The 25640-nt window shown below is 38.2% G+C and overlaps 1 protein-coding gene across 7 annotated transcripts; it reads left to right on the forward strand.

Annotated features, from left to right (window-relative positions):
* The first annotated feature begins 142 nt into the window (after nt 1-142).
* On the forward strand, nt 143-25203 carry ap3d1 (adaptor related protein complex 3 subunit delta 1). 7 transcript variants are annotated; one of them, XM_047802549.1, is made up of 35 exons: nt 143-509; nt 4617-4712; nt 4858-4938; nt 5474-5554; nt 6229-6336; nt 6489-6618; nt 6996-7135; nt 7382-7455; nt 8416-8465; nt 8566-8615; nt 8953-9001; nt 10438-10583; nt 10869-11017; nt 11178-11408; nt 11619-11850; nt 12009-12154; nt 12401-12542; nt 14027-14098; nt 14193-14268; nt 14683-14879; nt 14978-15051; nt 15335-15358; nt 16338-16500; nt 17218-17364; nt 18124-18177; nt 18726-18812; nt 18968-19129; nt 19809-19856; nt 20093-20113; nt 20472-20661; nt 21342-21430; nt 21517-21602; nt 21697-21818; nt 22012-22091; nt 22693-25203. In XM_047802549.1, exons 1-35 carry the CDS (start codon nt 414-416, stop codon nt 22786-22788), a joined length of 3789 nt encoding a protein of 1262 aa, XP_047658505.1. In that variant the 5' UTR covers nt 143-413; the 3' UTR covers nt 22789-25203. The 7 variants fall into 7 exon arrangements, with proteins under 7 accessions (XP_047658505.1, XP_047658508.1, XP_047658519.1 ...); XM_047802552.1 differs by lacking the exon at nt 20093-20113; XM_047802563.1 differs by lacking the exon at nt 18124-18177.
* Nucleotides 25204-25640: the final 437 nt, after the last annotated feature.

Here is a 25640-nt window from a genome sequence, read left to right on the forward strand (position 1 = left end):
TTTGTTATAATCAAAATATAGTCCGAATTACAAATCGCCGCCTTATCAGCTAGATAATCCGTCATTAAGACTGAATAAACTGTTATTCCACTCCCTGTGTAGTGCACTTACGTTAGGGAGCAGGTATTCATTTGGGACACAGCAGTGCGTCCAGTCAGCTGATCCGGGCGCCATTTTGTCAGCCATTTCCTTAGACCAGTCTGTTGCCAGTCGGTGAGTTTGCAGTTACAGGAGGAGGACGGATCCAGCTGGCCTCGCCTTCTTCAGGCTAGGATTTAGCAGACTGTAGTGTTCTTCTGTGAGGACGATACTCAGGTGGATGAAAGACTGTCTAGCAGGCCTATCAGCTCGGAAAACACCGCTTGGTCTCCCCGGACAGGAGCGACTGGGGGCTTGGCTTTGCAGCAGCAGCCATGGCTTTAAAGATCGTTAAAGGGAGCATCGATCGGATGTTCGATAAAAACCTTCAGGACTTAGTACGTGGCATTAGGAACCACAAGGAAGATGAGGTCAGATATTACATATTATTCATAATACCTACATTTCCATTGTAATGGATGTGAAGACGTGTCGTTTTGCTTCAAGCTGTAACGGCTAAACGTAACGGTTCTTATTAACGGCTAACCTGCGCTAGCTTGCTAACTTCCTCTGTTTACTGATAAGAAATCGTTCTCTTATGGCTGTTACGGAGTAAATTATTAGACAGACCTTTCCCTTTACGTGCTAATATAAAGGTATTTTAATCAAAACGTGTGGTCCGTGTGATTTAGCGTGAGTTAGCTCTCAAACGGGAACGAAATGAGCTCATCGCTAACACGTAGCTGGAATCAATTAGATAACCGTCTTCTGTTCTTCTGAACGAATACAGAAGTGTCGAGTCGTCCACCGGCTAACTGACATCCGTGTGCCCGAGCAGCAAGATCCAGCTGTCCCCTAGCAAACAGGTCGGCTATCGGTGCCACCTAGTTAGCCTGCTAGCCTGTTAGCCTGTGAGCTAAACTAGCTAAGACGAGCTGAGCTCCTGACAGCTGTTCTATCTCTTTACATCAGTCACTTATTGTAATTATTATACGCTGACAAATGACACTTCTTACATTATTACATTACGTTGGTTTTTAATTGTTTGACATTTAACAACATTGGAAATGTTTTGTTTTTTAATGAAAAGCAACTAGTACAGCGAGTTAGCAGTGCTAGGATAAAAGCTGCTAATTATTCGAGCGTGAACTTGACCTTTTTGTTTTTCTGGGAAGTTCAGGGGATCATTTGATAATTGAATTATAATTTTCTTGAGAAAAAAAAACAGAAGGAGTAAAATAGATTCTGTTCTTAGAGATAAAGCATCATTTGTCACGACGTGACAGACTATATGTTTACAGATGCAAAGAAACACAAAATAGACACAAAATAAATGGTTTCTGGTAATAAGTCGCTTTTATGAATTGTAATTATAGTTAAGAATGAAGAAGTCAAGTGGGAATTTTTTTTTGTCATTTCTTTTTATAACACGTATTCATTGGAAAGAATTGATCCTTTGGGATCATCACAAAACTGTGCAGTGTCTTGTGACACAGGACAACGTAAAGCAGGTTACATGGCATCCTGAGGTGAGACAAAATGTACAACATAATGACAAGATGGTGATAAGTAAGTATTTACCACACAGAACCTCAAAGAAGGACGGAATGGAAGAACCCAGTGTAAACTCATGATCAGTGATTGGTCACTGGTTGGTCTTTGGAAACAGAAGTTATCAGTGATGTGAGCTGGAAACCCTATCAAATGCACGGCAGTTCTTGAATTAATAATTTTTTTGTTTAACGAGGTCACTAAAGAGATCTAAACAATAAACATGCATAATTAAAAAAAAAAGAATCTAAATCGTCACTAAATTTAAATATATAGCAATATACATATCTGTTCACTGACAGCCAATGATGTCTCAGGACATATACGTCACTGAATCATTCAACAGTGTTCTAAGTTTTGTTCACACTCAGTTGTAACTGATACAATGCAAGTTCTTGCTGTTTTTACAAAGTATATTCCCTGTAAAATGCTGCATTCAAATGCAGCTTAACTCCGTCGGAAGATTTTTCTCAAAATTTTGTTTATGGTACCAACTCGGGGATGCAAGAAGATTTTTATCTACTTCTTTTTTAATCTACTTATTGCTTGACAGTTAAGTAGTGCCTTGTTGACCGTGATGCAGTCATGAGACATCATCTCTGTTTGTGTAAGAGCAGTGCATCTGGCTTTGGCTGTGTGCTGTGTAATGTAGGCCAGGTTGTCCTGTAATTTTATCAGTCTGCTCAGCTGCATGTGCATCAGCGCTGCTCCATTTGTCCCCAGTTCTTGTTCAACTATAGTCTCATTAAGCACGCCACATGCCTGAGGCATACTCGCAGGACATGATGTGATCATGAAACGCTCATTCTTTAGTTTTGCAGGCATTTCACAGAAAAATGTAATTTAGGTGGTTAACAATCCATCTTCATTTGCATAATGTAGCAATATTAATGCAATAAAGCACTAAATCCTTTTATTCCAGCAGCCAAGTAGCACTATCCATTTTTACATTCTACAGAAAGCATTTGTTCCTTCTCATTCTTAAATGACGGTTATGCTACACATTGCTTATTATCATTGCTCAGGGTCTCCATCTATGACAGAAGGCTAAATAATTATCTGTTTTCTAATTTATCAATATTGGTTTATGTCTAAGCCTTGTTCTGTCTGAAATGGCAAAAAAAACACACCTCAAATTAATAATTCTTTACACAATGCACAGTGTTTAACATGATGTAGGATGACTCGCAAAGTGGCAGCAAAAACATAAAAAAAAATGTAAAGCTAGATATTATTTAATGTCTCTGGAGAAAGAACAATAGTTAAGTACAAAAACCGTACAATAAACACCCAACTTGCTAATTATTGCTTTAGCTATGTATGTTGCTATGTATGCATTGTTTTGCAACAACATAATAGCTATTAGTGCAGCTTATTATGGTGTCACCCAATTGAAACATAACAATAATATCAGAATCTGCCATAGGGTAATTTATCCAATTCCGGTCTTTACTCCCACAGTGATATCCCAAGTCGACATTATGGCCACTGTTTTGTATAAAGCCAATTTTACTGCATAATATTATATTATTCAAATAGATTCAAATAAATCTGTCACTAGATTTTGGATCATGGCTGTATGGATGTATCTGTTCAGCCATTAGTGAAGTCAGGCAGTGTTGTTGGGTTTAGTCTGCATTTCTTCCAGTTTATCCCAAAAGTGTTCATGTGGCTGAGGTCAGGGTTCTCTGCAGGCCTCTTGTAGGCCATATTTTCACTTTAGCTCACTTTGTGCACAGGGGCTGAAGCATTTTTGGTTCAGTGATGGGAAATCGTAATGTTACAGCAGCCTATACAACTGTGTGCATCCAAGAATGTGTCAACAGGTTAGGGAAGACCCATATATGAGTGTGAGGTCCACAGACATCCACTGAGGACTGGTAGACCTTTTCTATTCAGGGAACATTTAAATGTAGTGTGTTTTTACATGTCAAGGGTTTTCAAGCGTCGTATCCCTTTTCGCTCTGCTTCATCCAGAGACATTTGGAGTCAGATGTCATGAAAGGCTCCACCTGTGTAACCTGTACCAGCTCACCTAGATACAGTGTCTGTTACCCAGCCAACCATGGACAGAACTTTGAAATATTCATCCCCTCCTGAATTAAGCTTGTATGTGGGTGTGTTTGCGTGTCCGTTTGTTCAGCTTTTGCCTGGCCAAGCCCTTTCTGTTTGTTTTCCAGATAGTACTGTCTGTGCATAGGTGAAGTCAGATTTTCTAGACAGTGTGTTACTTTTTCACCCTGCTGTAGGTGTGGAATTCATTGGTGTGATTGGTGCTCTGAAAATTTCACGAGTTTATGATGTTTGTACTGAGAGTGAAAGAGAGGTTCAGCTCATTCACTCAAGAGACTCTTATTGTGCTCGAAGTATCCAAAAAGGGTTTTTCTTTACAGTACTATTCACCCAGAAAGCACATTGTATAACACAATAAACAACCGGGATGCTGAATAGAGGAATCTGGCCCTTCTTCACATTCCTGTGCAGCTGGGAAAACATACACTACTGCAGTTTCTCTCATAATGCCTCATTCCCTCCCTCATTCTGTCTGTATGCTGTCTTATGACTTCCGACACATGACCCTCACTCCATAAAGTGTGCATGAGTGAGTGTGAGAGAGACAGAGAGAGGGGACAAAGAAGGGGAGGAAGACAGATATGAGAGAGAGAGAGACTGATTGACAGAGGGTTTTGTTTTAGGTTTCCATCTGACAGAAGTGCTGACAGAAGGTTTTTACAGGGTGTTGCGTCAAGGACAAGATTTTATACCAGCATCAGTATCACAAGATCACACTGTCTTGGCCAAATGTCTTAAATGCACACTTCACATAACGGATCCTCTCTGTTGGCCCAATCCAACATTTCTTCTGAAGACAGTATGACTATTTTATCACTACTGAGATGTATATCATTAAGCTGTAAGGAGGAAGTGAAGCAATCAGTCACTATAACGCATATCTGTGTGTGATTCTATCCACTGTCTCTCCACAGGCCAAATACATCTCCACATGCATCGACGAGATCAAGCAGGAACTCAAACAGGACAATATTGCCGTCAAAGCCAATGCAGTGTGCAAGCTCACCTACGTAAGTCCACCAATCTGTACTTTGCATTCTTGGCAGGCTTCTGATGTACAGATGTGATGGCATCAGCTCCTGTGCAGGTTTCCTGTTTTTGAATAGTGCTTTATTTTTGAATAAGCAGTTTGCCTGACTGTGTGTGTGTTTACAGTTGCAGATGCTTGGATATGATGTCAGCTGGGCTGCATTCAATATTGTTGAGGTGATGAGCTCTTCCAAATTCACCTTTAAGGTAAGAATGCAAAAGAGTTTGCTTGCAAAATGTATGTTTTTATTTATTACATAGCTGTGTTTAAGCTGAATGCCCTTCACAGTGATGTTACATACCTTAGAGCTTTATTATATAGGCAAAATGCATGATATGAAACTTACCACTGCATTAGTCAAGGCTCAGTCTGGCTCCTTGTAGAATGTTTTTTCCATTTGGATTAGTTAGCGCATATGGATGAAATATCTTTTCAGAGTCAGGAACATATTGTTATGTAAAACACCAATGATATACAGTACAGTCAGGCTCAAATATCATCTGTGTGTAACGTGAGGACAGGGCACCACATTTTACAGTCAAAAAGTTGACCAACGTTTTGAGTTTTTGTCTGGCACAACCACTACTTTAGAATCTTTTTAGAAGAGGATAATGAACGTATACACATTTGTTTTCCATTTGTCTATATATCGATATACTTAACTAGCTAATACTTTGCACACTTGCTTAGCGGATTTGCTAATGATTTTTCTTTGTAATTGGTGTCTTCCCTTACTCTCAGCGAATCGGTTACCTGGCTGCCTCACAGTGCTTTCATGAAGGCACTGATGTCATCATGCTTACGACCAATCAGATTCGCAAGGTAAGTATTCTTTTCAGTCATTTTGTTTCTCATGATGAACAGTCAGCTTGTAGTTTTATTATTTGGAAAGTAGCAGGGTTCCCTTTTCACGCTTAGCAATGTACTTGTTCCTTCAAAAACACTGTTTAGCTTCAGAAAAGTAAGTTCACCTTCAACCTCAGCATGTTGACCACCTCAGCGATGCTGCATATGTTGCTCATGTAATGATGTAATAGGAAGTACTTTCACGGTGCTGCTGCTTATTCAGGTAATTTGTGAAACATTTTACGAAACAGCCCATAATTCTAGCAGTTTGAAAGCTGAACCATGAGGAATTAGCTACCTGATTGCTTTGTTTGTTTGTACAAGACCACAGGTTATACCATTTCATAGCTATTTCTGCAAGTCTAGATTCACAAGATTTAATTTAGATTTTTTTTCCTTGCCTCAGCTGCACTGTTATGTTAATGCTAGTCAACAAAAAAAGTTTCTTGTTAGTTGTCATGATGATGAAAAGCCTCTGATATCAAGATTCTTAGTCAAAATCTATATCATTTGCTGTGGAAAAGTGTGAAACAGATGTGTTCTAACAACAGCAGGACCTTGGAAAAGTTTCTAATTGTCAATTTGCCTTTCGTGCCTAAGAGTCATGATCTTTACATTTCACTGTGACTGTTTTTCCTTCCTTACTCCAGGATCTCAGCAGTCCAAATCAGTACGACACTGGTGTGGCTCTGACTGGCCTCTCCTGCTTTGTGACCCCTGACCTGGCCCGTGACCTTGCCAACGATATTATGACTCTGGTGTGATATTATAAGAATAATTTAAAATCATAAAATAAAATTTAAAAACACTGCTCATCACTACTAAATGAAAGATCTAGGTTTGAATGCACTGCCTTGTTTTATGATTTCATAGGAAATTTTGTAATTCTCTCGCTTTCTGCAAATCTCAGATGTCTCACACTAAGCCATACATTAGGAAGAAGGCTGTGCTCATCATGTATAAGGTGTTCCTGAAGTACCCTGAGTCTCTGCGGCCTGCCTTCCCCCGACTCAAGGAGAAACTGGAGGACCCAGACCCAGGTGTGGAGGTCTCTTTTAGTCCCTTATTCATTCAGTCACAACAAACCACACCTCTGTATTAAAACACGAGTGGTTTAGAAGTGTGTAAGTGTGCGCATGTGTAAGACAAATACGCAATGCAAGAAATGTTTTTTTTTCTTCCAAGCTACTCTTTTATCAGCTGCATTTGTAGCATGTGTGCGATACCATTGAAGAGAATATGATTATTATTTTTAACTACCAAAGGGAGTCTTTAAACCTTCAACAATAGTTGAAATGATATAAGGGTTAATGATGTAAGCGCCAGTTTAAAACTTTTATACATGTTTCTAACAATGTAATGAGGTAATTGAGGTTTCTCTTTGTGCTTTGTGAAATTGTGCTTCTCCTTGTACCAGGTGTACAGTCGGCAGCAGTTAATGTCATCTGCGAGTTGGCCAGGAGAAACCCCAAGAACTACCTGTCCTTGGCCCCCCTTTTCTTTAAGCTGATGACCTCCTCCACAAACAACTGGGTCCTCATCAAAATCATCAAACTGGTATGTGGAGGACACCACATCCATATTTGCATTTTTATGTGTCTAGAGATTCATGACATGAATGTTGTTTTTTAAAATCTATCTATCTATCTATCTATCTATCTATCTATCTATCTATCTATCTATCTATCTATCTATCTATCTATCTATCTATCTATCTATCTATCTATCTATCTATCTATCTATCTATCTATCTATCTATCTATCTATCTATCTATCTATCTATCTATCTATCTATCTATCAAGTTTGGCGCCCTTACCCCTTTGGAGCCTCGTCTAGGGAAGAAGCTGATCGAGCCCTTAACTAACCTCATCCACAGGTAAGATTAGTAGTGCTGGTAGTATAACTAATTACAGGTGAAAGATGCACATCACAGTGTATATATACAATTGTGCTCAAACGTTTACATACCCTGGAAAAAAATTGTTAAACATTGCCATTTATTTGGAAAATATGACTGATAATGCAAAAGGAGATGCAAAACTCCATGTGGTCTTTGAGGACAACAACCTCCTCATCAATACAACATTTTATAATGTATATTTATAATCACACCCTCCAGTGTCAGCCATATGAGGATATGGTTCCCCCTTGAGTCTGGTTCCTCTCAAGGTTTCTCTCTTTACCATTTAAGGGAGTTTTTCCTCGCCACAGACACCTGAGTCACTTCATGCTTGCTCATTGGGGATAAATACAAACACATTTAAATATAAGTCTAACATTAATCTTGATTTTGTTTGTATTATATTAATCTTTATATTATTCTTTATATTAACCCTTTGTTTTAAGTTTATGTTCTGTAAAGCTGCTTGGACAATGTCAATTGTTAAAAGTGCTGTACAAAATTTGAATTGAAAAAATTTTTACTCTTATTTAAGGATAATGGTCACGTGAAGTCATTAATCATCACGAAATTATTATTTTTTTTTGCCTTCTCACTCATGATTTATATATATATGTGTGTGTGTGTGTGAGATATCAAATTCTCCTAAGGCATTCAAACTTTTGAGCCCAGCTGTATTCAGTATATATCACTGCTTTGTCTTATACGTCTGACCATTTTAACCAAAAAACATTTACCAAAAAAACCAAGTAAACTCTTCAAATATCTCCAAAAATGTTTACACTGATGCACCACCAATTGTTTTGTCTGTAACAACTCGGTTTATAGTTTGTCCAAATGCCACTAATTTTGTTTTGTCTAATTTTTATTTTTTTATTTATTTATTTATTTATTTATTTATTTATTTATTTATTTATTTATTTATTTTCCTTCCAGTACCTCTGCCATGTCTCTGCTGTACGAGTGTGTAAACACAGTGATTGCAGGTTGGTTCTTGTTCCACACAGTGGAATCAGTTAGAATATTATAATTAACACCTAATATCAGTTTATTTACAGTATTATTGCCCTGTTTATTCCTATGCAGTGTTGATTTCTCTGTCCTCTGGGATGCCCAACCACAGTGCTAGCATTCAGGTGGGTCTCACTTCTTTGAGTTTGAATGTCTGGGTTTTTAAGTTAATTCTTTTCAATCTTTTAGATACTATACATTTTACTCATTAATAGAGAAGTATTTGAAAAAATTTGAGCATATCTGTAAACTCAGATTGGCTGTGTATGCAGTTGTATTCAATAGGAAATTAATTAATTCTAGACCAATGTACTGAGAAGGTTTATAACTGACACGATTATAACCGACCCGATAAAGTCAATAATTGAGAGTAAGAAAAATGCTGTGGAAACACCTTAAATATGCTACCTATAACTCTCACTTCCTCATGTCTTATCTTTTATTTGTTGCCTTCATCCACAGCTCTGTGTGCAGAAACTGCGAATCCTGATTGAAGACTCAGACCAGAACTGTGAGCCTTCTGTCAATGCCTGCAGTGTGTCATTTTCTCATTGTCTGCGTGTTAGTGTTTTAGCCCCTCAAGCCCCTACACATGGAGGATGTGGAGACCTCCATCCTGGATAACTCGAAGCTCCCTTCGTGCTTTAGTTCTAACTCTGCAAAAGAAGGAATAAAAGTTCAAAATTTTTTATTTATGATCTGTGATGAAAAATGAAGACTTCACATTCTCTAGATTGGATCATTTATTTTTTATTGATGGTGTAATCCAGTATCTTTCAGTTTAGAGCTTAGCACTTGAGTAGCACCCCAGTAAGGTTCGAGTTATCAGGATCCCACTGAGTGCAGTGAGTAGAGTAATACCTGGACTGAGTTTTGTTTGTAATTAATATTTGACAGGAGCTTCTCATTCCTAAATTTAGTCTCAATAAGGATTCTTTTTGCACGAAAGTAAGAAGTAAAAAAAAAAAAAAGTCCAACCATTGTAATAGGTAGTGGTAATTTTGATTTGTCTTTCAAATACATCAAACACGTGATTTAGGATCTTTGTGTTTTTTTCAGCTACATTGTTCTTAATTATTATTATTGCTACTTGAAATTTACCTAACAAGGGTATGAATCTGAGCTTTTATTGTTCTTGTTGGATATGGAAAATAATTACAGAAAACTAGTTATTAAGCTAAAGTTCTTGCCGTTTACTCTGCCTCGTTTCTCAGCATAACCGAACAGATTGTTGTTGAAAGCCTAGATTATCACTATGGTGTGTAACATGGAAATGTGGTGAGTAAAGTTAATTTACATGCATTTTCTCAACCTGACCAATTTAAAGCATATTTCAGGGTCACAGTGTACCTTGTGATTGCTGAGACTGCTCACTGGTTGTTCAGTCGATTAAGGAGTCCAACTGCATAAAGCCTTGATCTGCGTGATGACTCAGCATTATCCAGTGGTCAAACATTTATTACACCACTGTGCTCACAAAATCTTACAAAACCTCAAATCCTCGTATGTCTGTCTGTTGTGTTTGTGTTTGTCTTTGTGTGTGTATTTTCATCTTCTTTTGTGTTTGTGTCTAATTATTTGAATTTAAATGTAGTGTAGACATAGTAACCTAGACTTTATTTAGTATGTGTGTGTATGTGTGTGTATATATGTATATATATATATATATATATATATATATATATATATATATATATATAAGTGTGTGTGTGTGTGTGTGTGTATATATATATATATATATATATATATATATATATATATATATATATATTAGTGTGTGTGTGTGTGTATATATATATATAAAATTATTATTAGTATATCTCAAAACTACCAATTTTTAATTTAATAAAGAGAGAAGCATGTAGGAGAGCATGTCATGGGAAGATGAGTTTAAAACAACGACTCTCTTTTTTTTTTTTTTTTTGCTGATTGTGCTTTTCATTGCAGTGAAGTACTTGGGTCTGTTAGCTATGTCCAAGATCCTAAAGACGCACCCAAAGTCTGTGCAGTCACACAAGGACCTGATCCTGCAGTGTCTGGATGACAAGGACGAGTCCATCCGACTGCGGGCTCTGGATCTTCTCTATGGCATGGTATACGATCCGGTTTAACCCTCTTTATTTGTGTTTCCTGTTGATTTTAATGTCTTTGTTTTCTTAAAAGGTACACAATATCTGCTAACCTGCTTAACTGTACTTTTACACTGATTAGACTCTGACTTTGATAATCTTATGACTAGTACATGTTATTTTCTGTAGCTACTTTGGAAAATACATTCAAAACACACTAAGCAAACCACTAACCTTTAGCACTTAAGTTATTGGTCTGTTTGCTGCATCTGCATTTGCTCAATGTATTGCAATATGTCACACATGTAGGTCTCTAAGAAGAACCTGATGGAAATTGTCAAGAAGCTGATGCTGCATGTAGATAAGGCTGAAGGCACCACATATAGAGATGAGCTGCTAACCAAGATCATCGACATTTGTAGCCAGAGCAACTACCAGTACATCACTAACTTTGAGTGGTAAGAAACCCTGTTTAACCTCACTTCACTGTGAAAAGACAGTCAATACACTTTGTGATTTTGTTATTTACTCTACTCTTATTATATTCCTAGGAGATGTTGGATTGCCTTTTGAATTTGGTTTCCCATTTGAATTGGAGAGATCTGTTTGTGTTCACAGGTACATTAGCATTCTGGTAGAGCTAACACGGCTTGAAGGCACCCGCCACGGTCATCTCATTGCTTCTCAGATGTTAGATGTGGCCATCCGTGTGAAGGCCATCAGAGAATTTGCTGTGGCTCAGATGGCCATGCTTTTAGATAATGCACATCTGCTGACAGGCAACACGCAGCGCAATGGAATTTGTGAGGTCCTCTATGCTGCTGCATGGATCTGTGGGGAATTTTCTGAGTATGTCAAATTGTGATTTGTTTGGAGAATACTGATTAAGATTTAGAAATGATATATAAATATATTGACTACAGGTATCATTGCTGCAATGTTAACTTTATACTTTAAATATGATGAAAGAAAAGGCCATGTCTTTGCTTATAAAATACACTCCGGCTGAGAAATGGGAAGCTGCCATGCTTTTAATGTTATTGTGCCTCATTTCCTTAGACACCTGGAGGACCCCATGCAGACGCTAGAGGCCATGTTGAGACCCAAGGTGGCAACTTTGCCAGGCCACATCCAGGCTGTGTATGTGCAGAATGCTGCAAAGCTGTTTGCAACATTGCTGCAGAAACATGAGGGGACAGAAGACATCCAGGTTGCTCAGGAGGCTAGTCAGATGCTCATAGACAGACTGCCTCTGTTTGTCCAGAGTGCTAACCTGGAAGTACAGGAGAGGGTGAGGCTTTAAAACCTACACCATTAAAACAAGCTCTCAAATGTTTGCCATTTTCTAAATGTTCTTTTTCCACATGCACGCTTTCTCACACACAGACACACACATGCATACATACTGTATATCCCTGATCACTGTTGATTTTCCTTTTTTCCCCTCAGGCATCCTGCATTCTACAGCTAGTAAAATATATTCAGAAGCTGCAGCAGAAGGATGTAGAAGTATCTGTGGAGGTATCTGCGCTATTTGCAGGAGAACTTAACCCTGTGGCTCCTAAAGCTCAGAAGAAAGTGCCTGTGCCTGAAGGGTAAGTCATCTAAAGAGATGCCACACACGCACTGTCTTTGCACCCAAATTCTGTAATAATATCATTAGGTACTAAATTAGTAGTCATATGAGCAGTGAGAAGTTATTTCCTTCTATACTAATATGGCAGGAAGTTACATAAACATACCCAGGTTTTTGTTTTTCCCCTTTATACGCCTCTCAGGGAATCTTCTTATCCAAAGGCTATTGAAACACCTTGCACTAATTGACCGTTTGTTTTTTGCAGACTGGATCTGGATGCTTGGATCAATGAACCTCCATCTGAGAGCGAGTCTGAAGATGAGAAGCCCAAGACTTTGTTTTCTAAAGAGGAGCCCAAGCACACTCGACCTCGCCACACTGAAGTTGATGAGAAAGAGCTGGCAAGGGTGTGTATACCTGCAGTCTAGTGTAACACACTGTCTCTGTGCCTGGGACTGTCTCTGTGCCTGGGACTGTCTCTGTGCCTGGGACTGTCTCTATGTATGTGTGGGTGTGTCTCTGTGCCTGGGACTGTCTCTGTGTATGTGTGGGTGTGTCTCTGTGCCTGGGACTGTCTCTGTGTATGTGTGGGTGTGTCTCTGTGCCTGGGACTGTCTCTGTGTATGTGTGGGTGTGTCTCTGTGCCTGGGACTGTCTCTGTGTATGTGTGGGTGTGTCTCTGTGCCTGGGACTGTCTCTGTGTATGTGTGGGTGTCTCTCTGTCTGTCTGTCTGTGTCTCTGTCTGTCTGTGTCTCTGTCTGTCTGTGTCTCTGTCTGTCTGTGTCTCTGTCTGTCTGTGTCTCTGTCTGTCTGTGTCTCTGTCTGTCTGTGTCTCTGTCTGTCTGTGTCTCTGTCTGTCTGTGTCTCTGTCTGTCAGTCTCTGTCTGTCAGCCTCTGTCTGTCAGCCTCTGTCTGTCTGTGTCTCTGTCTGTCAGCCTCTGTCTGTCTGTGTCTCTGTCTGTCAGCCTCTGTCTGTCTGTGTCTCTGTCTGTCAGCCTCTGTCTGTCTGTGTCTCTGCCTGTCTCTGCCTGTGTGTGTGTGTGTGTGTGTGTGTGTGTGTGTGTGTGTGTGTGTGTGTGTGTGTGTGTGTGTGTCTCTGTCTGTCTCGGTCTGTTTGTGTGTGTTTCCTCTGCCAGCCTAAGCTTTATAAGGCTGAATATTTTGATTACTGTAGTTTCACAGCTTAAAAAACTCAACAGAAGAAAAACGATCTTGTCTGTTTATTCCCAGCAGCTGTTATGACTCTATAAATCCTGTTGTGTTGGTGCATTTGACAAAATGTTAGCAAGTCTTTGGCTGTTCTGCACAACAAAGCCTGTGTCCTCTCTTTCTTTCTTTAACTTTGCACATGTTTAAATGTGTAAACACTTAGTTAATTAAAAAAACATTCTTCAGGGTCTAATAAATATTATTAAGCTAATATTAAAACCTGAAAATCTAAAAGCAACTTCAACACCCCACCAATCTAACCTAACATTTTCTAAACATGTACACTGCATACAATTCAGACAGTCCGTTATATAAGAACAGCCCGCAGACATTTGGTATAAAATTTTTTTTTGTATGTTAATAATTGCTCAAATTAACGATAATAGAGTTGTGCCTGTACGTAGTATAATGTTTTTGATCTGTATGCTTGTCTAAACCCAGATGTACTAATATGTCTGCTATTAACACAAGTCATGTACTTTTTGAGTTTATGAAATCCAAATAAAGTCCAAAGCAGCAAGTTACATGATGCTCTAAACTGAACCACAGCTTTAGCACACAAACTCAACACTAATGAGTGCATAAAAATGAACTCCTTTATTCCAGCCACAACAATTGCCTATAGTTTGAGTGCCTTGACTTTTCTGCTAATCCTCATTCTGTCTCTTTCAATCCACACAGAGAAGGGAAGTCAGGAAGCAGGAACAAGCTAACAACCCCTTCTACATTAAATCCTCCCCGTCCACTCAGAAGGTATAGCAGCTTTAAGAAACTGATAGTTTGAAAGTTGTATAGTATGATAAAGTGCCATCAAGCCTTAGTGAATGGTTTGTGTATGTTCATACAGGCGTATCAGGACATGCCAGGTGTAGAGCACATTCCAGTGGTACAGATTGACCTTAGTGTGCCACTCAAAGTTCCAGGTAAACTCTTGTTTAATGAAGAGTGTTGTCTTATTATATACACTTGTCTTATTAAAATCTGGGAACTAAACTATACACATTTATATTTTTAAATCTTTCATTTTATGTGTGTCTTGGATAATGTTTATCTAACATTTTTTTCCTAAATAGTATCAATGATAATTTGTATTTGTAATTACTTACTATTCATATCCAATGTAAAATCTTATAAATTGTACATTGATTTTTGTCAATTTTGTGCATTTATTTAAAATTTATTTGTGGTTCTGCCTTTTTTTTTTCTCTCTTACTGGAAATCCTGTTGCACTTCAGTGCCTTCATTTATCAAATTGTCAGTTTATTGTAGTAGTTAAAGCAACACCAGGAAATTTAAAGTACTGGCTATACATCGATGACTTATTGCCCCTCTATCAGGGATGCCCATGTCTGATCAGTACCTGAAATTGGAGGAGGAGCGTCGACAGAAGGAGAAGGCAGAGAAGAAGAAGAAAGAGAAAAAGAAGAAGAAAGAGAAGCGTGGGAAAGGGAAGAGAGATGACTCTGGCCCTGAGAGTGAGGAAGATATCACACCGGCTCACCACGTGGATATAGTCACTGAGGAGATGCCAGAGGTAATGCAGACAGTGAACTGCACTGAGACGGTTGTGTTGTGATTCATAAGGGTAAAATCCTGTATTCCAGTGTTAATATATATAATCTTTTTTTGCAGAATGCCTTACCAAGTGACGATGACGACAAAGATCCTAATGATCCACACAAAGCCCTGGACATTGATTTAGACAAGTATGTGACCTCTGTTTTGAATATGGTTCGATCAGTCAGCCTTTAGACAGTCCACTTTCACAAAGGTTTCATGCCAAAACTAGGCATGTAAACATAATTGTTGTTCTTCATGCTCTTAAGAACACATTTACCTTTCAGTTTCTTCCTTTTAATCATTTGTTAGAGTACCTAACGAGTCGAGGGCACCAGTAAAAGCGGCCCATAGCCGGTTCGCTTTCACACATACTTTGATCTGCCTCTTTTGTTTCTGTCTCCTGTGCACACACCTCTGTCTTCCTGCCAGTCTGCTTTCTGGTGCTAACTGCAGGTGAGTGCTAGGCTCATAAGAAAGTCTGATGGGCTAAGTAATTACCAATCTTGCCTCTGTCTTCTTTTCTAAACAACGTTTTTGTAGGTACTTGGTAGAAGTAGTTGACCCAGGGATGTCTCTGTGTTGCTGACAGGAAAGCACTCATTCAGTTTGATAATCTGTGCTAGAAAATAAGTCAATGAGGTTTTCATTCAATCCATTTACTTTGCAGATTTCATATTAACAGACTGCCCTTTAAACTCAGGACAGTGTTGGGGAAAAAAAAACTATGTTAATGTGATTTTGAATTTTTTTTGAGCAGGATATTAAAGTCTGAGTTAACTGATAGCAATCAAAAGCTTGCATGGCTCTTGTAAAGTTAACTAAGATTAGTTTGGCATATTATCAGAGTTTTCAGAGGACTTCTTTATGCATCGTCAAGTTTAAAATATTGTCTGTCTGTGCTGTACGTTTTAAACAGATAATTGTCCTTTTGTTTGTGGCTTGCCGAGTACTTTGTGGTTTCTTGGTAACATGACAAGCTACATTTTATTATATTCACTAGAGGAACAGATGGTGCTATTTATTGCAGTGCTAAATTATGTGATAAAAAGAACTCACTTGTTGGCAGACCTTTAACAGAGCAAACTAGCAATTTATAAAGCGTACAAGTTTAATTTCATTAGTTAACATTTAATCGTTGTCAAATCACTTTGGTGTAAGAGAAACTTGAACTTGTTCTAAAGTAACACACAGTTTGTCCCAGCACAGTATTCATGCTGAATGACTGCTTGGTTAAAACTGCTCAACACCTTTGTCCATTTGTGTTCTTTGTCAAGTCTGAACTCTTCAACGTTTATTTATTTATTCCCTGCCCCAGCTTACTCTTAATACTGAATACTGCCCCTGCAGTGCTTGGCCTAGAAAGACTAGTCCCTTACACACAGACAGAATGTGGATTACTGAGAACAAGGGGTGTGTGTGTGTGTCCCTCCAGGCCCCTGGCAGACAGTGAGAAGCTGCCAGTGAGGGGACACCGCCTTGAAGTTGTTAAGAGCCCTGGGACAGATGAAGACGGAGAGAGCATCCGACAGGAGCCTAAGAAGAGGAGCATCAAGGAGAAGAAAGAGAAGAAGAAAGACAAGGAGAAGGACAGAAAGGTATGCTTGACTGACTGAACTGTCCTAAGAGAAAGCATAAGGCCATGAGTATAGAAGGATTTAGAAGTACAGCGTAGAGAAGGCTTCCAAGTCAATCCAGGTATATTATAGACGATTATGATCAGAAGGTTTTTCTTTAGAAAGAGCTCTGGCATGTAGTTTATTTTCAAATAGCAGGTTTGTATTAATGTGGCTGTTTTCATATATATATATATATGAAATATAATGATATATATATATATGAAATATATAATATTTGTTTTTTTGTTTGTTTACTTATTTTTGTTTATTGGCAGGCTTGTGACACTCACCACATAAGTGAATTTTAAAAAAAATATATACATATCGTTTGACATTTACATGTATTGTTAAGCTGTTCCTTCAAATTTTCTAACACAGGAAGGACAGAGACCTTTGCCATTTTTTGATACATGACAAACTTTATGTATTTATTTTATTTTGGCTTATTACCTTCATGAGAGATGATAAGACAGTACAGAGTGAGAAAGTAATCCATTACTTTAATCATAAACTCTAATTTGAATAAAGTGTATGAAGCCATTCTTTACTAAATAAAAAGTAATTGCTGAAAAATTGCTTAGGGAAAAAAGAGAATAAAACACTTTTTTTCTTACAAGTCTCCAAAAGTTTTATTCCTTCATATATTCACAATCACTAATTTATTTATCCCTGTTGGTCAATGTTTTGTTGTTGCAGAAGAGCAAAGAGGAAGAGAAGAAGAAAAAGAAGAAGAAACACAAAAATGATGTGGAAGATGAGCCAGTGGATCCTCACTCAGAAAACTCCGTGCAATCAAAAGAGACCAGCGTGGCAGCAGCCCCAGCTACCTCCACATCTGGCGAGGTGTGACCTTATAGCAGTTCAGGATTCTTGATTGTCTAGAGAAAGATTAATCCAAAGCCACCACATTGCAGAGTGTAGAGTTTAACATGAACAGCTATTAAGGTCTAATGCCATTTTGGACAAATGTAGCAGACATCATTATTCAAAATTAGGCACTTTGTCTGGCTTAAGATAAGAGACAACAGCCAGCAATAAATTTAGGGCATTTTGTCACACACACACACACACACACAATGTATGTATGTATGTTTGGTGTTTTTGCAGTTAAGTTAAAAATCTACCCTGAATGTCAACATTTATAATTAATATAATTTTAATTATATTTACTTTGGTTAACAGTTTCTTTCATTACCCATAATCCCTCTCGGATACTTGCTAGCAGAGATGCTGACAGGATTTAGCCCTTTGCTTCATCTCTACAGTACATAAAGTACGCAATGCTGGAAGGCTTCAGTCTGGTCAAGCTCATCTCAGCTTCCAAATCTTCCCAAACTCTAGCACTAAAAGGTTGAGAGAAAAGAAGCTCTTGTTTATTTGTTTATAGTGAAATCTGATCGTTGTAACTTATGCTTAAGGATAAGCGTCGGACAATACGTAAGCGCCAGAATCACTAAGCGCATCACAATAATTTAGTACCTGTCTGCTTGTCCGGGTGGACCCCCCCCCCCCCCCCCAAAGTCCTAAGAGGTTTAACTTAAGGAGTATTTATAAATCTGGTTTTATTTAAACTTATTTTCTTCCTTGCCCTTTTTGTTCTAGGCATCTGATTTGGATTTCTGGCTCTCTAGTGCTCCTGTTCCCCCACCTGCCAAGGTCCGGTTTCATCCTCCCTCATTTCTTTCATGTTGTGGTGTCTATTTTTGTCTCTCCTAACAAAATCTTGCAATTTCATTCTCTTTTCTTGTCAATGTGCCAAGATCTCACTCCTTCTCAGGTCCCTGAATGATTATTCACAGGGATTGTGGTTATTTATTTATGGGCTGGCTGTGAAGTCGTTACTTGACCAGCTTTTATTTGCATTGTCTTGTGTCTTGGTTTGCTGTAAAAATCATGTTATTGCAGTCACGGTCATAAAGAAATATTGCTGAAAATTCTGCTAATCCAGGCTCTCACAGGCCGCTGTTGATCCTGCTGATAACAGATTTAACTTGTATTTCAGTGTGTACTTTTTTTCTGAGACAATTTTCTTAAGTTCTTCTTTTCTCAGCATCAGGTTCCAGAATGGTATTAAATCATTTAAACAGGAACACGGCTACAAGGGCAGACTTGTTTATATGCATGTTCTGTTGTATACATAGGTGTGTGTTCGCATGTGATCCAAAATCTGTATCTGTAGACATTAACTTGGAGAGTGTTTTCAGGAGGCACCGGTTCCACCACCAGCCACTGAGGTGAGTGTAGCTGCAGCCCCAGATTCTGATTCGGACGAGCCCAAAGATGAAGAAGTGGTAAGTCACGGTTTCTGATTTCTTTCTTTTGGGTTAAAACCAAAGAAACCGCCTACAATTGGTTACCTTTACTGATAAGACACAGATATAAAAGCATCTCAAATCTAGTGAACTTGTGCAAGAATGTTATTTTGCCCTTTCTGCTTCTCTTTTAGAAATCATCTAAACATAAGAAGAAAAAGCAGAAGAAAGAAAAAGATGAAAAGGAAAAGAAGAAGAAAAAGCGGCACCACCACCACCACCACCATCACCACAGTGTGGGAGATGGGAGGGATTCGGTACAGAACGGCACCGTGGAGGAAGAGGAGCCACTACCGGTCAGTCACTTTCCACCACATCTGTACGACACAGTAGGTGACCAATGCAGAGAGGTGCATTTAGAGCTCGCTCTTCTACCATTCCAGTGTAGTTTTAATGGCACATTTGTCTAAAAAAGCGAATAGGATTTATATCATTTTTATTTAATTATAAGAAACACCGCTAGCACAAAAACACTTGCAAGGTATATAAACACAGGGATCAGCTATAACAATACAACCACTGACGGGTGACTGTGAACGACAACCAACGACAGCTTCCGTCAAGACCGAGTCACAAAGAAGCGCTTTTTTCACATTGTTGAAAAAGTTAATGACTGCTATGACAGAAAGAAAGGTCTCAGAAAGGCTTCTCAGTGGCATCGTCATCTTTCAGCAGAATAAAGTGCTCTGTCACAACTCAAAAATTGTTCACGAATGATTTGAAGCGCATGAAACCCCTGTTTTGGCAGCACAAGGGGGTCTTGCACAATGTTAGTCATCAGTATTAGGTTTTATTGTTATGGTTGATGTATATTCCAGTCGGGCAGATTAAAAATTGGAAGCAAATACAGTAGCATTAAAAGTAAGCGGTTCTGCAGCTTGATTTAAAACAGTGTTGTCCAAAATGTTTGCTCCTACTGTCCTATTTATTTTTTCACCTCCATGTGTTAAGTGCATGTATGTTTTCTCCTTACAGCCCATGTCAAACTACTGCCTCCTGGCTGAAAACACGTACATTAAAATGGTAAGTATATTAATGACTTCACTTCATTGAGTTAGTCATATTCATGCCTGCTGCAGTTCCCAGTGGCAAATGAAATAAATTAAGAACCTGTGATGACGCTTGTCCTGCTGACTTTAAATTTTTTTGTTTATTACTACTAAACCATGTTGCTTAGTTAGACCATCGATGACCTGTTCTGTTATGGGATTTTGGTATTTTAATTTTGCCCTGTTCCCTGTCTCCCATCTCTGTTAAAGATGAAGGAGGATACTGATCAGGTACTGGCAGATAAAATACAGCTTCATTAAAGAGCTTTTGCTATTTGCTGTGTGCAGTGCTTCAGGACAATGTGTTTGATTATGCTTGAAACCTTAAGTGCATTTTCTCCATATTAAATGTAGCGGTGTGCTCCAATCCAAGCTAGCACAGCGGATTGTTCTAATCAAAATATATTTTCTTTTCCTTTTAGAATAGACTTAAGTTCCTAGGAATCATAATTCTGTATTACAATCTCTTAGGAACTTAAGTCTGCTTTTCTCTAACTGTTCAGAGGTGTGAGTGCCTTGCTTGTTAAAAAAAAAAAGTTAGTAATTTATTTCATTGAAATAAAAAGGCACTGTGATTCTTTCTTTGCAGGTGTACGATATTCAGGGAAATTTGCAGGATGGCAGTCAAGTTGTTGTGTCGGTCATCTTTGAGAACAAGAGCAACAACTTCTTGAAGTCCATGGAGTTCAATGTGCTGGATTCCCTCAACTCAAAACTGCAGCGGCCGGATGGAGCTGGACCCCATGATGGGCTTGTTGTGCCCTTCCAGCTGCCACCAGGTATGACACAAATGGAACTTGAGACCTGATTGACCTGCCATACTTATTCATAACAAGATTATCATTATCCCATTGCCACTCTACCATCAGCTTTTCTTTACAAAAGAATGACTCCTACTTTTGTGTAGTTTCACATATTCATATTTGAAGCATACATAGGAAGAAAGGTATACACTTTCAAAAGCTCAACAAAAGGTCATATGAATCTGCAGAGCCATGTCTAAAGCAAATGCTCATTGGCGGAGTATGAAAGTGTATCTAATAGCATTTGGGCTTGGGGCGTGAAACCCCCCACCCCCCACCCTGAGACGTGCTTTATTACTGTCTTTTCTTGCAGTCTTTTCTTTGCTGGCTTAAAGTCTACCTAATTATAAAAACACATGAGTGACTCTTATTTTGCTTTGTGCTGTTATATGAAGGTAGACATCAAACATCACGGGCCATCCATGTTCATGTTCTAGAAACATGTTTCGTTACATGTACATTATGGTTTGATGTTGCCCTCTAAAGTGCAAACTCGTGTTATGTTGGTAGACCTTTTAAGGAATAGCAAACGCTTGCAGATACTATGATGGAGAGGTATAAATTATGCCCAAGGCCTCAAGATTCTTCAGTTTTTCTACATACAAAGACAAACCTGAGGTTTTATACTTCATAGTTTTTGCTCTGGTGTTCTGCAGGTGTGTCAAATGAGGCCCGCTTCGTGTTTTCAGTGCAGAGCATTGTGATGCCTCAGAAACTGAAGGGAACCCTCGCTTTCATAGTAAAGGTAAAACTGTCCTCTAAACACACAGTGCACATTTACACAAAGGTGTCATCCATCACAAAACTTTTTTTTTTTTTTTTTGGTCACAGTCAGAAGATTCCTCAACTCATGAGAAACTGGACTTCAAACTGCACTTTACCTGCACATCATATTTAATCACAACTCCATGCTACAGGTCAGCAATAAACAGAAGCTTCTGAGAAGATCTGAGTACTGTTTTTTGTTAGCACAGCTATATTTTATTTACTGGATCTAATATGTGTAAACAGTGATGCATACGCCAAGCTTCTGGAGTCTGGGGACTTAAAGAGCAGCTCTCTGAAGCTGGAGGGAATCAACATGCCTTTCCACCACCTGTTGGCTAGAATCTGCTTTCATCACCATTTTTCTAGTAGGCATTGGGATCTATATTATAGATATTACAGATTTATTGGTACGAGAATACTGAATTTGTTTACAGCTTGTAGGTGTGAAAATTTCTCAAAACACCACAGCCAGCTAAAGACAGCTGATATGAAACATGTGACTTTCCAAATCTCTCGTGTACTATTCAATACCATCTCTTTTTTTTTGTTTTGGAACAGTTGTGGAGAGGATCGACTCCTGTGCCTCCATGTATAGCAGGTCAATCCAGGGTCACCATGTTTGTTTGCTGGTCAAAACCGTAAGTTCTTTATGAATCTTGCATGTGACATACATGTAAATGTAAATGAATGTTGGAGAAATGTTCTTAAATGCTCTAGATGACCCAACATACCAGGAACATACTTTAGAGCTGACTTTATAGCTGATTATTTAGCAGTAGAGAATGTGAAGAGCAAACAAATCACCACCAAAAACAAGCCATAGAAGTTTTCATACTCATGTGGAATGACAGTGATTTGGTTAACACTGATTAAGGTTACACTTGCATGCATGGGTGTAAATTTCTCATTTATTACACAATTATTTAGGTATACATACATATATTTTTCACAATAGAGAGTGCAATATTTTTTTTTTTTTTACATGGGGAGGGGGCAATCCTCAGATTGGGAGGGATTTACGCCCATGTTTGCACGTTAAGTGTTAGCTTGAGTCTTTGAACAGACCATAGTGTGTAACCATGATAAACACATTCATAACATAACACTACGGTGGACATGCGTTTTTCCCCCTCCACACAAACAGTGAATAAATGTTGAAGGGCTAAAGCACTTGTAACAAAATCCATATTCAAAAATATACGTGTGGGCATGGTGTAACTTTGACTTTATTGGTCCTAGGCTGATCAGACGGTCTCCATCGACGCTAAATGTGATGAGCCTTCACTGCTGGGGAATGTGCTGGAAGAGATAAAGCAGACCTTCTCACAATGCTGATTGTGTCGGAGAGACCAACAGTGCCCTTGACCTCTCATTCCCATGTCCTCTTGCTGAATCTGACACTCAGAATCATATCATAAACACTGAGGCTGGTTTCCCCTCGTCTCTACCTACATTATATTTATTGGAACTCTTGATTAGAGTTAGCTTACTCTTTTATTCCTTTCTTTTTTCTAGTCTTCTTGTGTGTCAGCCTCAGTCTGTTGTTCGATCTCACTAACCTTTCCATCCCATTCTACTCTCCCATTGTCTTAAATGTCTAACTCTCCACTTATTAACTGGATTTATTTGTCGTTTAATGTTGGTTGATATGTTTTTGTATTGTGTTGGATTTTGTTTGTTCCTTTCTTTCATTTCTTTCATTTCTTCTCCTCTATGCGTCTTTGTTTAATCTTTGTAGAAAACGTGTGTGTGTGAGATTGAAACCCTTTTATGGAGTGTGTTCAGTACATGATTTTTTTTTTTTTTTTTTTTTTTTTTTTTTAAGTTTTATGCCTGAAGCTCTGGCTACCTTTCTTTCTTAGCCCTCAACCTAAATTTTAGTTCAAAGCCATCACTATACTGCCCAAGTAACCGTAATACATAAGCCCTGGAAACATGGTTCCAAAAGTGTTAACTAATGTGTTTTGGTTACTTCTGTAACCTTGTTTCAATTTACTCACTAATAATCCAGTGGGTTGTTTTTCTTTTAAATATTGGATGACTGAATCAGATGTCTGTTCTTCTGTTTTCACACTGATGGAATAAATCAAACACAACAACATTTTATCTTATGTTAGTTTTCCCATTATTGTAAAGGACACAGCTTTACAAGATTTCTAGACACTAAAAGACGCTGTGGAGGTTTGCAGTTAATGAACAATATACTAATGTGGGAGAATTATTTACTAAGTTCAGTACTCCTGCTGGCTGCTTGTTTAACATCAGAACAAGAAACCAGATCGATGTCTCTTGTCGAAGGCTCCACATACATTATGAAGGATTTTGAACAAATCAGTGACCAAGCTAAAAGGATCAGCTGAAATCATTTCTTCAGTCAGTATTGTACTTGTAGTGGTTACTTGTATCTCTGTGTTTATGGTAAGCTGCTTACCATCTTTCTGGGATGTGTCCTCCACCTCACTTCTGTCTGCATCACTTTTACTTCCTGTGAACTGGACGAAGGCCACACTCATGCCTGTGTTTGTTCTCTTTCTGCTTTATTCACTTTGGTGCTTTTTTTTTTCCCCCTCCCCATTTCATTTTATTTTCCCACTCTAACGTACTGACTAATCAAAGAATCGACTCAAATGGAATCCGTTTTGTTTACCTGGTCCAGCACTCTGTAGCACATGATTGTAACATCCAGCTAAAACAGATGGCTTCTCTTCTGAATGTTCTGCAATTAATTAGGATTTGTTGTACAGTTCTATTTGATTGAAACATTTAAATGACTAACTAGCCAGTGGTTTAAGGACAAAAATAAAAATTAATACAGATGAAGGTAAATGCTGGACAATAAGATTCAGACTGTGTTTATATAAATGGCCAACCAGTGAGATGTGTTCCCCATTAACGTGTACACATTTAGGTAATTATCAGCATGTGAATGCAGCTTTTGGTGGATTATGTCTGAATGGAAAGTGTAATCTATATGAACACAGGCTAAACCATGACCTCCGGAGAAGCAACTGTAATTATTTTTTAAAAGAACATTTTCTGTGCAAAGTTAATTTGAAATTAATCTTGCATAAATGGAAATGTATAATTTTTGTTTTGTTGTATGTGTCTAAAGACAAGCATACAAGTCATCCACAGCATTCCTTTTGTTGCTTTCCTAGATTTCTTTTATGTATAAATATATACAGTATATTAAGTGTATGTTGGCTTTATCATACTACACTTTGGATCGTATAATGTATTTTTATCTGTTAAGAGTATGTACAATTTAGGAAAACCTTGGAATTGTTTTAAACCTTACGTTTTGCATTAAATTATCCAATTAGAAGGTCATGTTTTCGTTGATGTTAAAGACACTGAGAATAGGGTGTAACCAGCACATAAAAGCAGTCCATATACTGATGCCCTTTCCATCTGTCCCCTGCAACTGACAACCCCTCAGCCCACCCTAGCCTAGCCCATACGCCATCTTACCCAATCAACTGTAGCGCAAACCTTGCTGGATTTTGCTTGTATCACTCAATGTACTCTCAGTGCTCTTCGTTTGAAGGTACTGATTCCTTCAACTATGTATTTTCTGACTGTATGATGTAATATAATGTTTCAAGAATAAATGAGAATGATCAGTGATTTGCTATTTACATTCCCTTTAATTGAGAGGTTTACTCAGCAGAATTATGATAGATGTAGGCTGCTGTAGTTTTCTTTTGTTGTGTGAAAGTGGTGTACCAATAAATTCCCACTTCTAAATGATTTGTATTTTTTTTGTCTGAATTAAGTCAGAATTATTTTATAATTCATTTAATTAATAGTTTGTTTATATATATATATATATATAAAATTAGGTTATAAAAATATGTAATAAATGTTCTGTAGAGAAATTTAGAGGGGAGTAAATGAATATCTTTTGTTGGGAAATCTAATATTTCAAATATTTAACTTGGGTATTTAAAATGACACACCTTATAGATAATATTACATTTTTATACCTTATTCCTATTGTTTGAGTTTGCTGAACGTATCATTTTTATCCCTATTTATATAACTGCTTGGACATTTGTAAGTTTGAATCCCAGGACCAAAAAGCTGCCACTGTTGGGCCCTTGAGTAAGGCCCTCTGCCCTCAACTGCTTGGATGTACAAATAAGATGAATGCAAGTCACTGGATAAATGCATCTGCCAAACACTTT

The sequence above is a fragment of the Tachysurus fulvidraco genome, chromosome 2 (genome assembly GCF_022655615.1).
Source record: "Tachysurus fulvidraco isolate hzauxx_2018 chromosome 2, HZAU_PFXX_2.0, whole genome shotgun sequence".
NCBI lineage: Eukaryota > Metazoa > Chordata > Actinopteri > Siluriformes > Bagridae > Tachysurus > Tachysurus fulvidraco.

Coding starts and splice junctions, on each gene's coding strand:
- ap3d1 (XM_047802549.1), top strand. CDS start 414: ATGGCTTTAAAGATCGTTAAAGGGAGCATCGATCGGATGTTCGATAAA. Junction 6,337..6,488: donor CCAACGATATTATGACTCTG/GTGTGATATTAT, acceptor TGCAAATCTCAG/ATGTCTCACACTAAGCCATA. Junction 20,662..21,341: donor GCCCTTCCAGCTGCCACCAG/GTATGACACAAA, acceptor GGTGTTCTGCAG/GTGTGTCAAATGAGGCCCGC.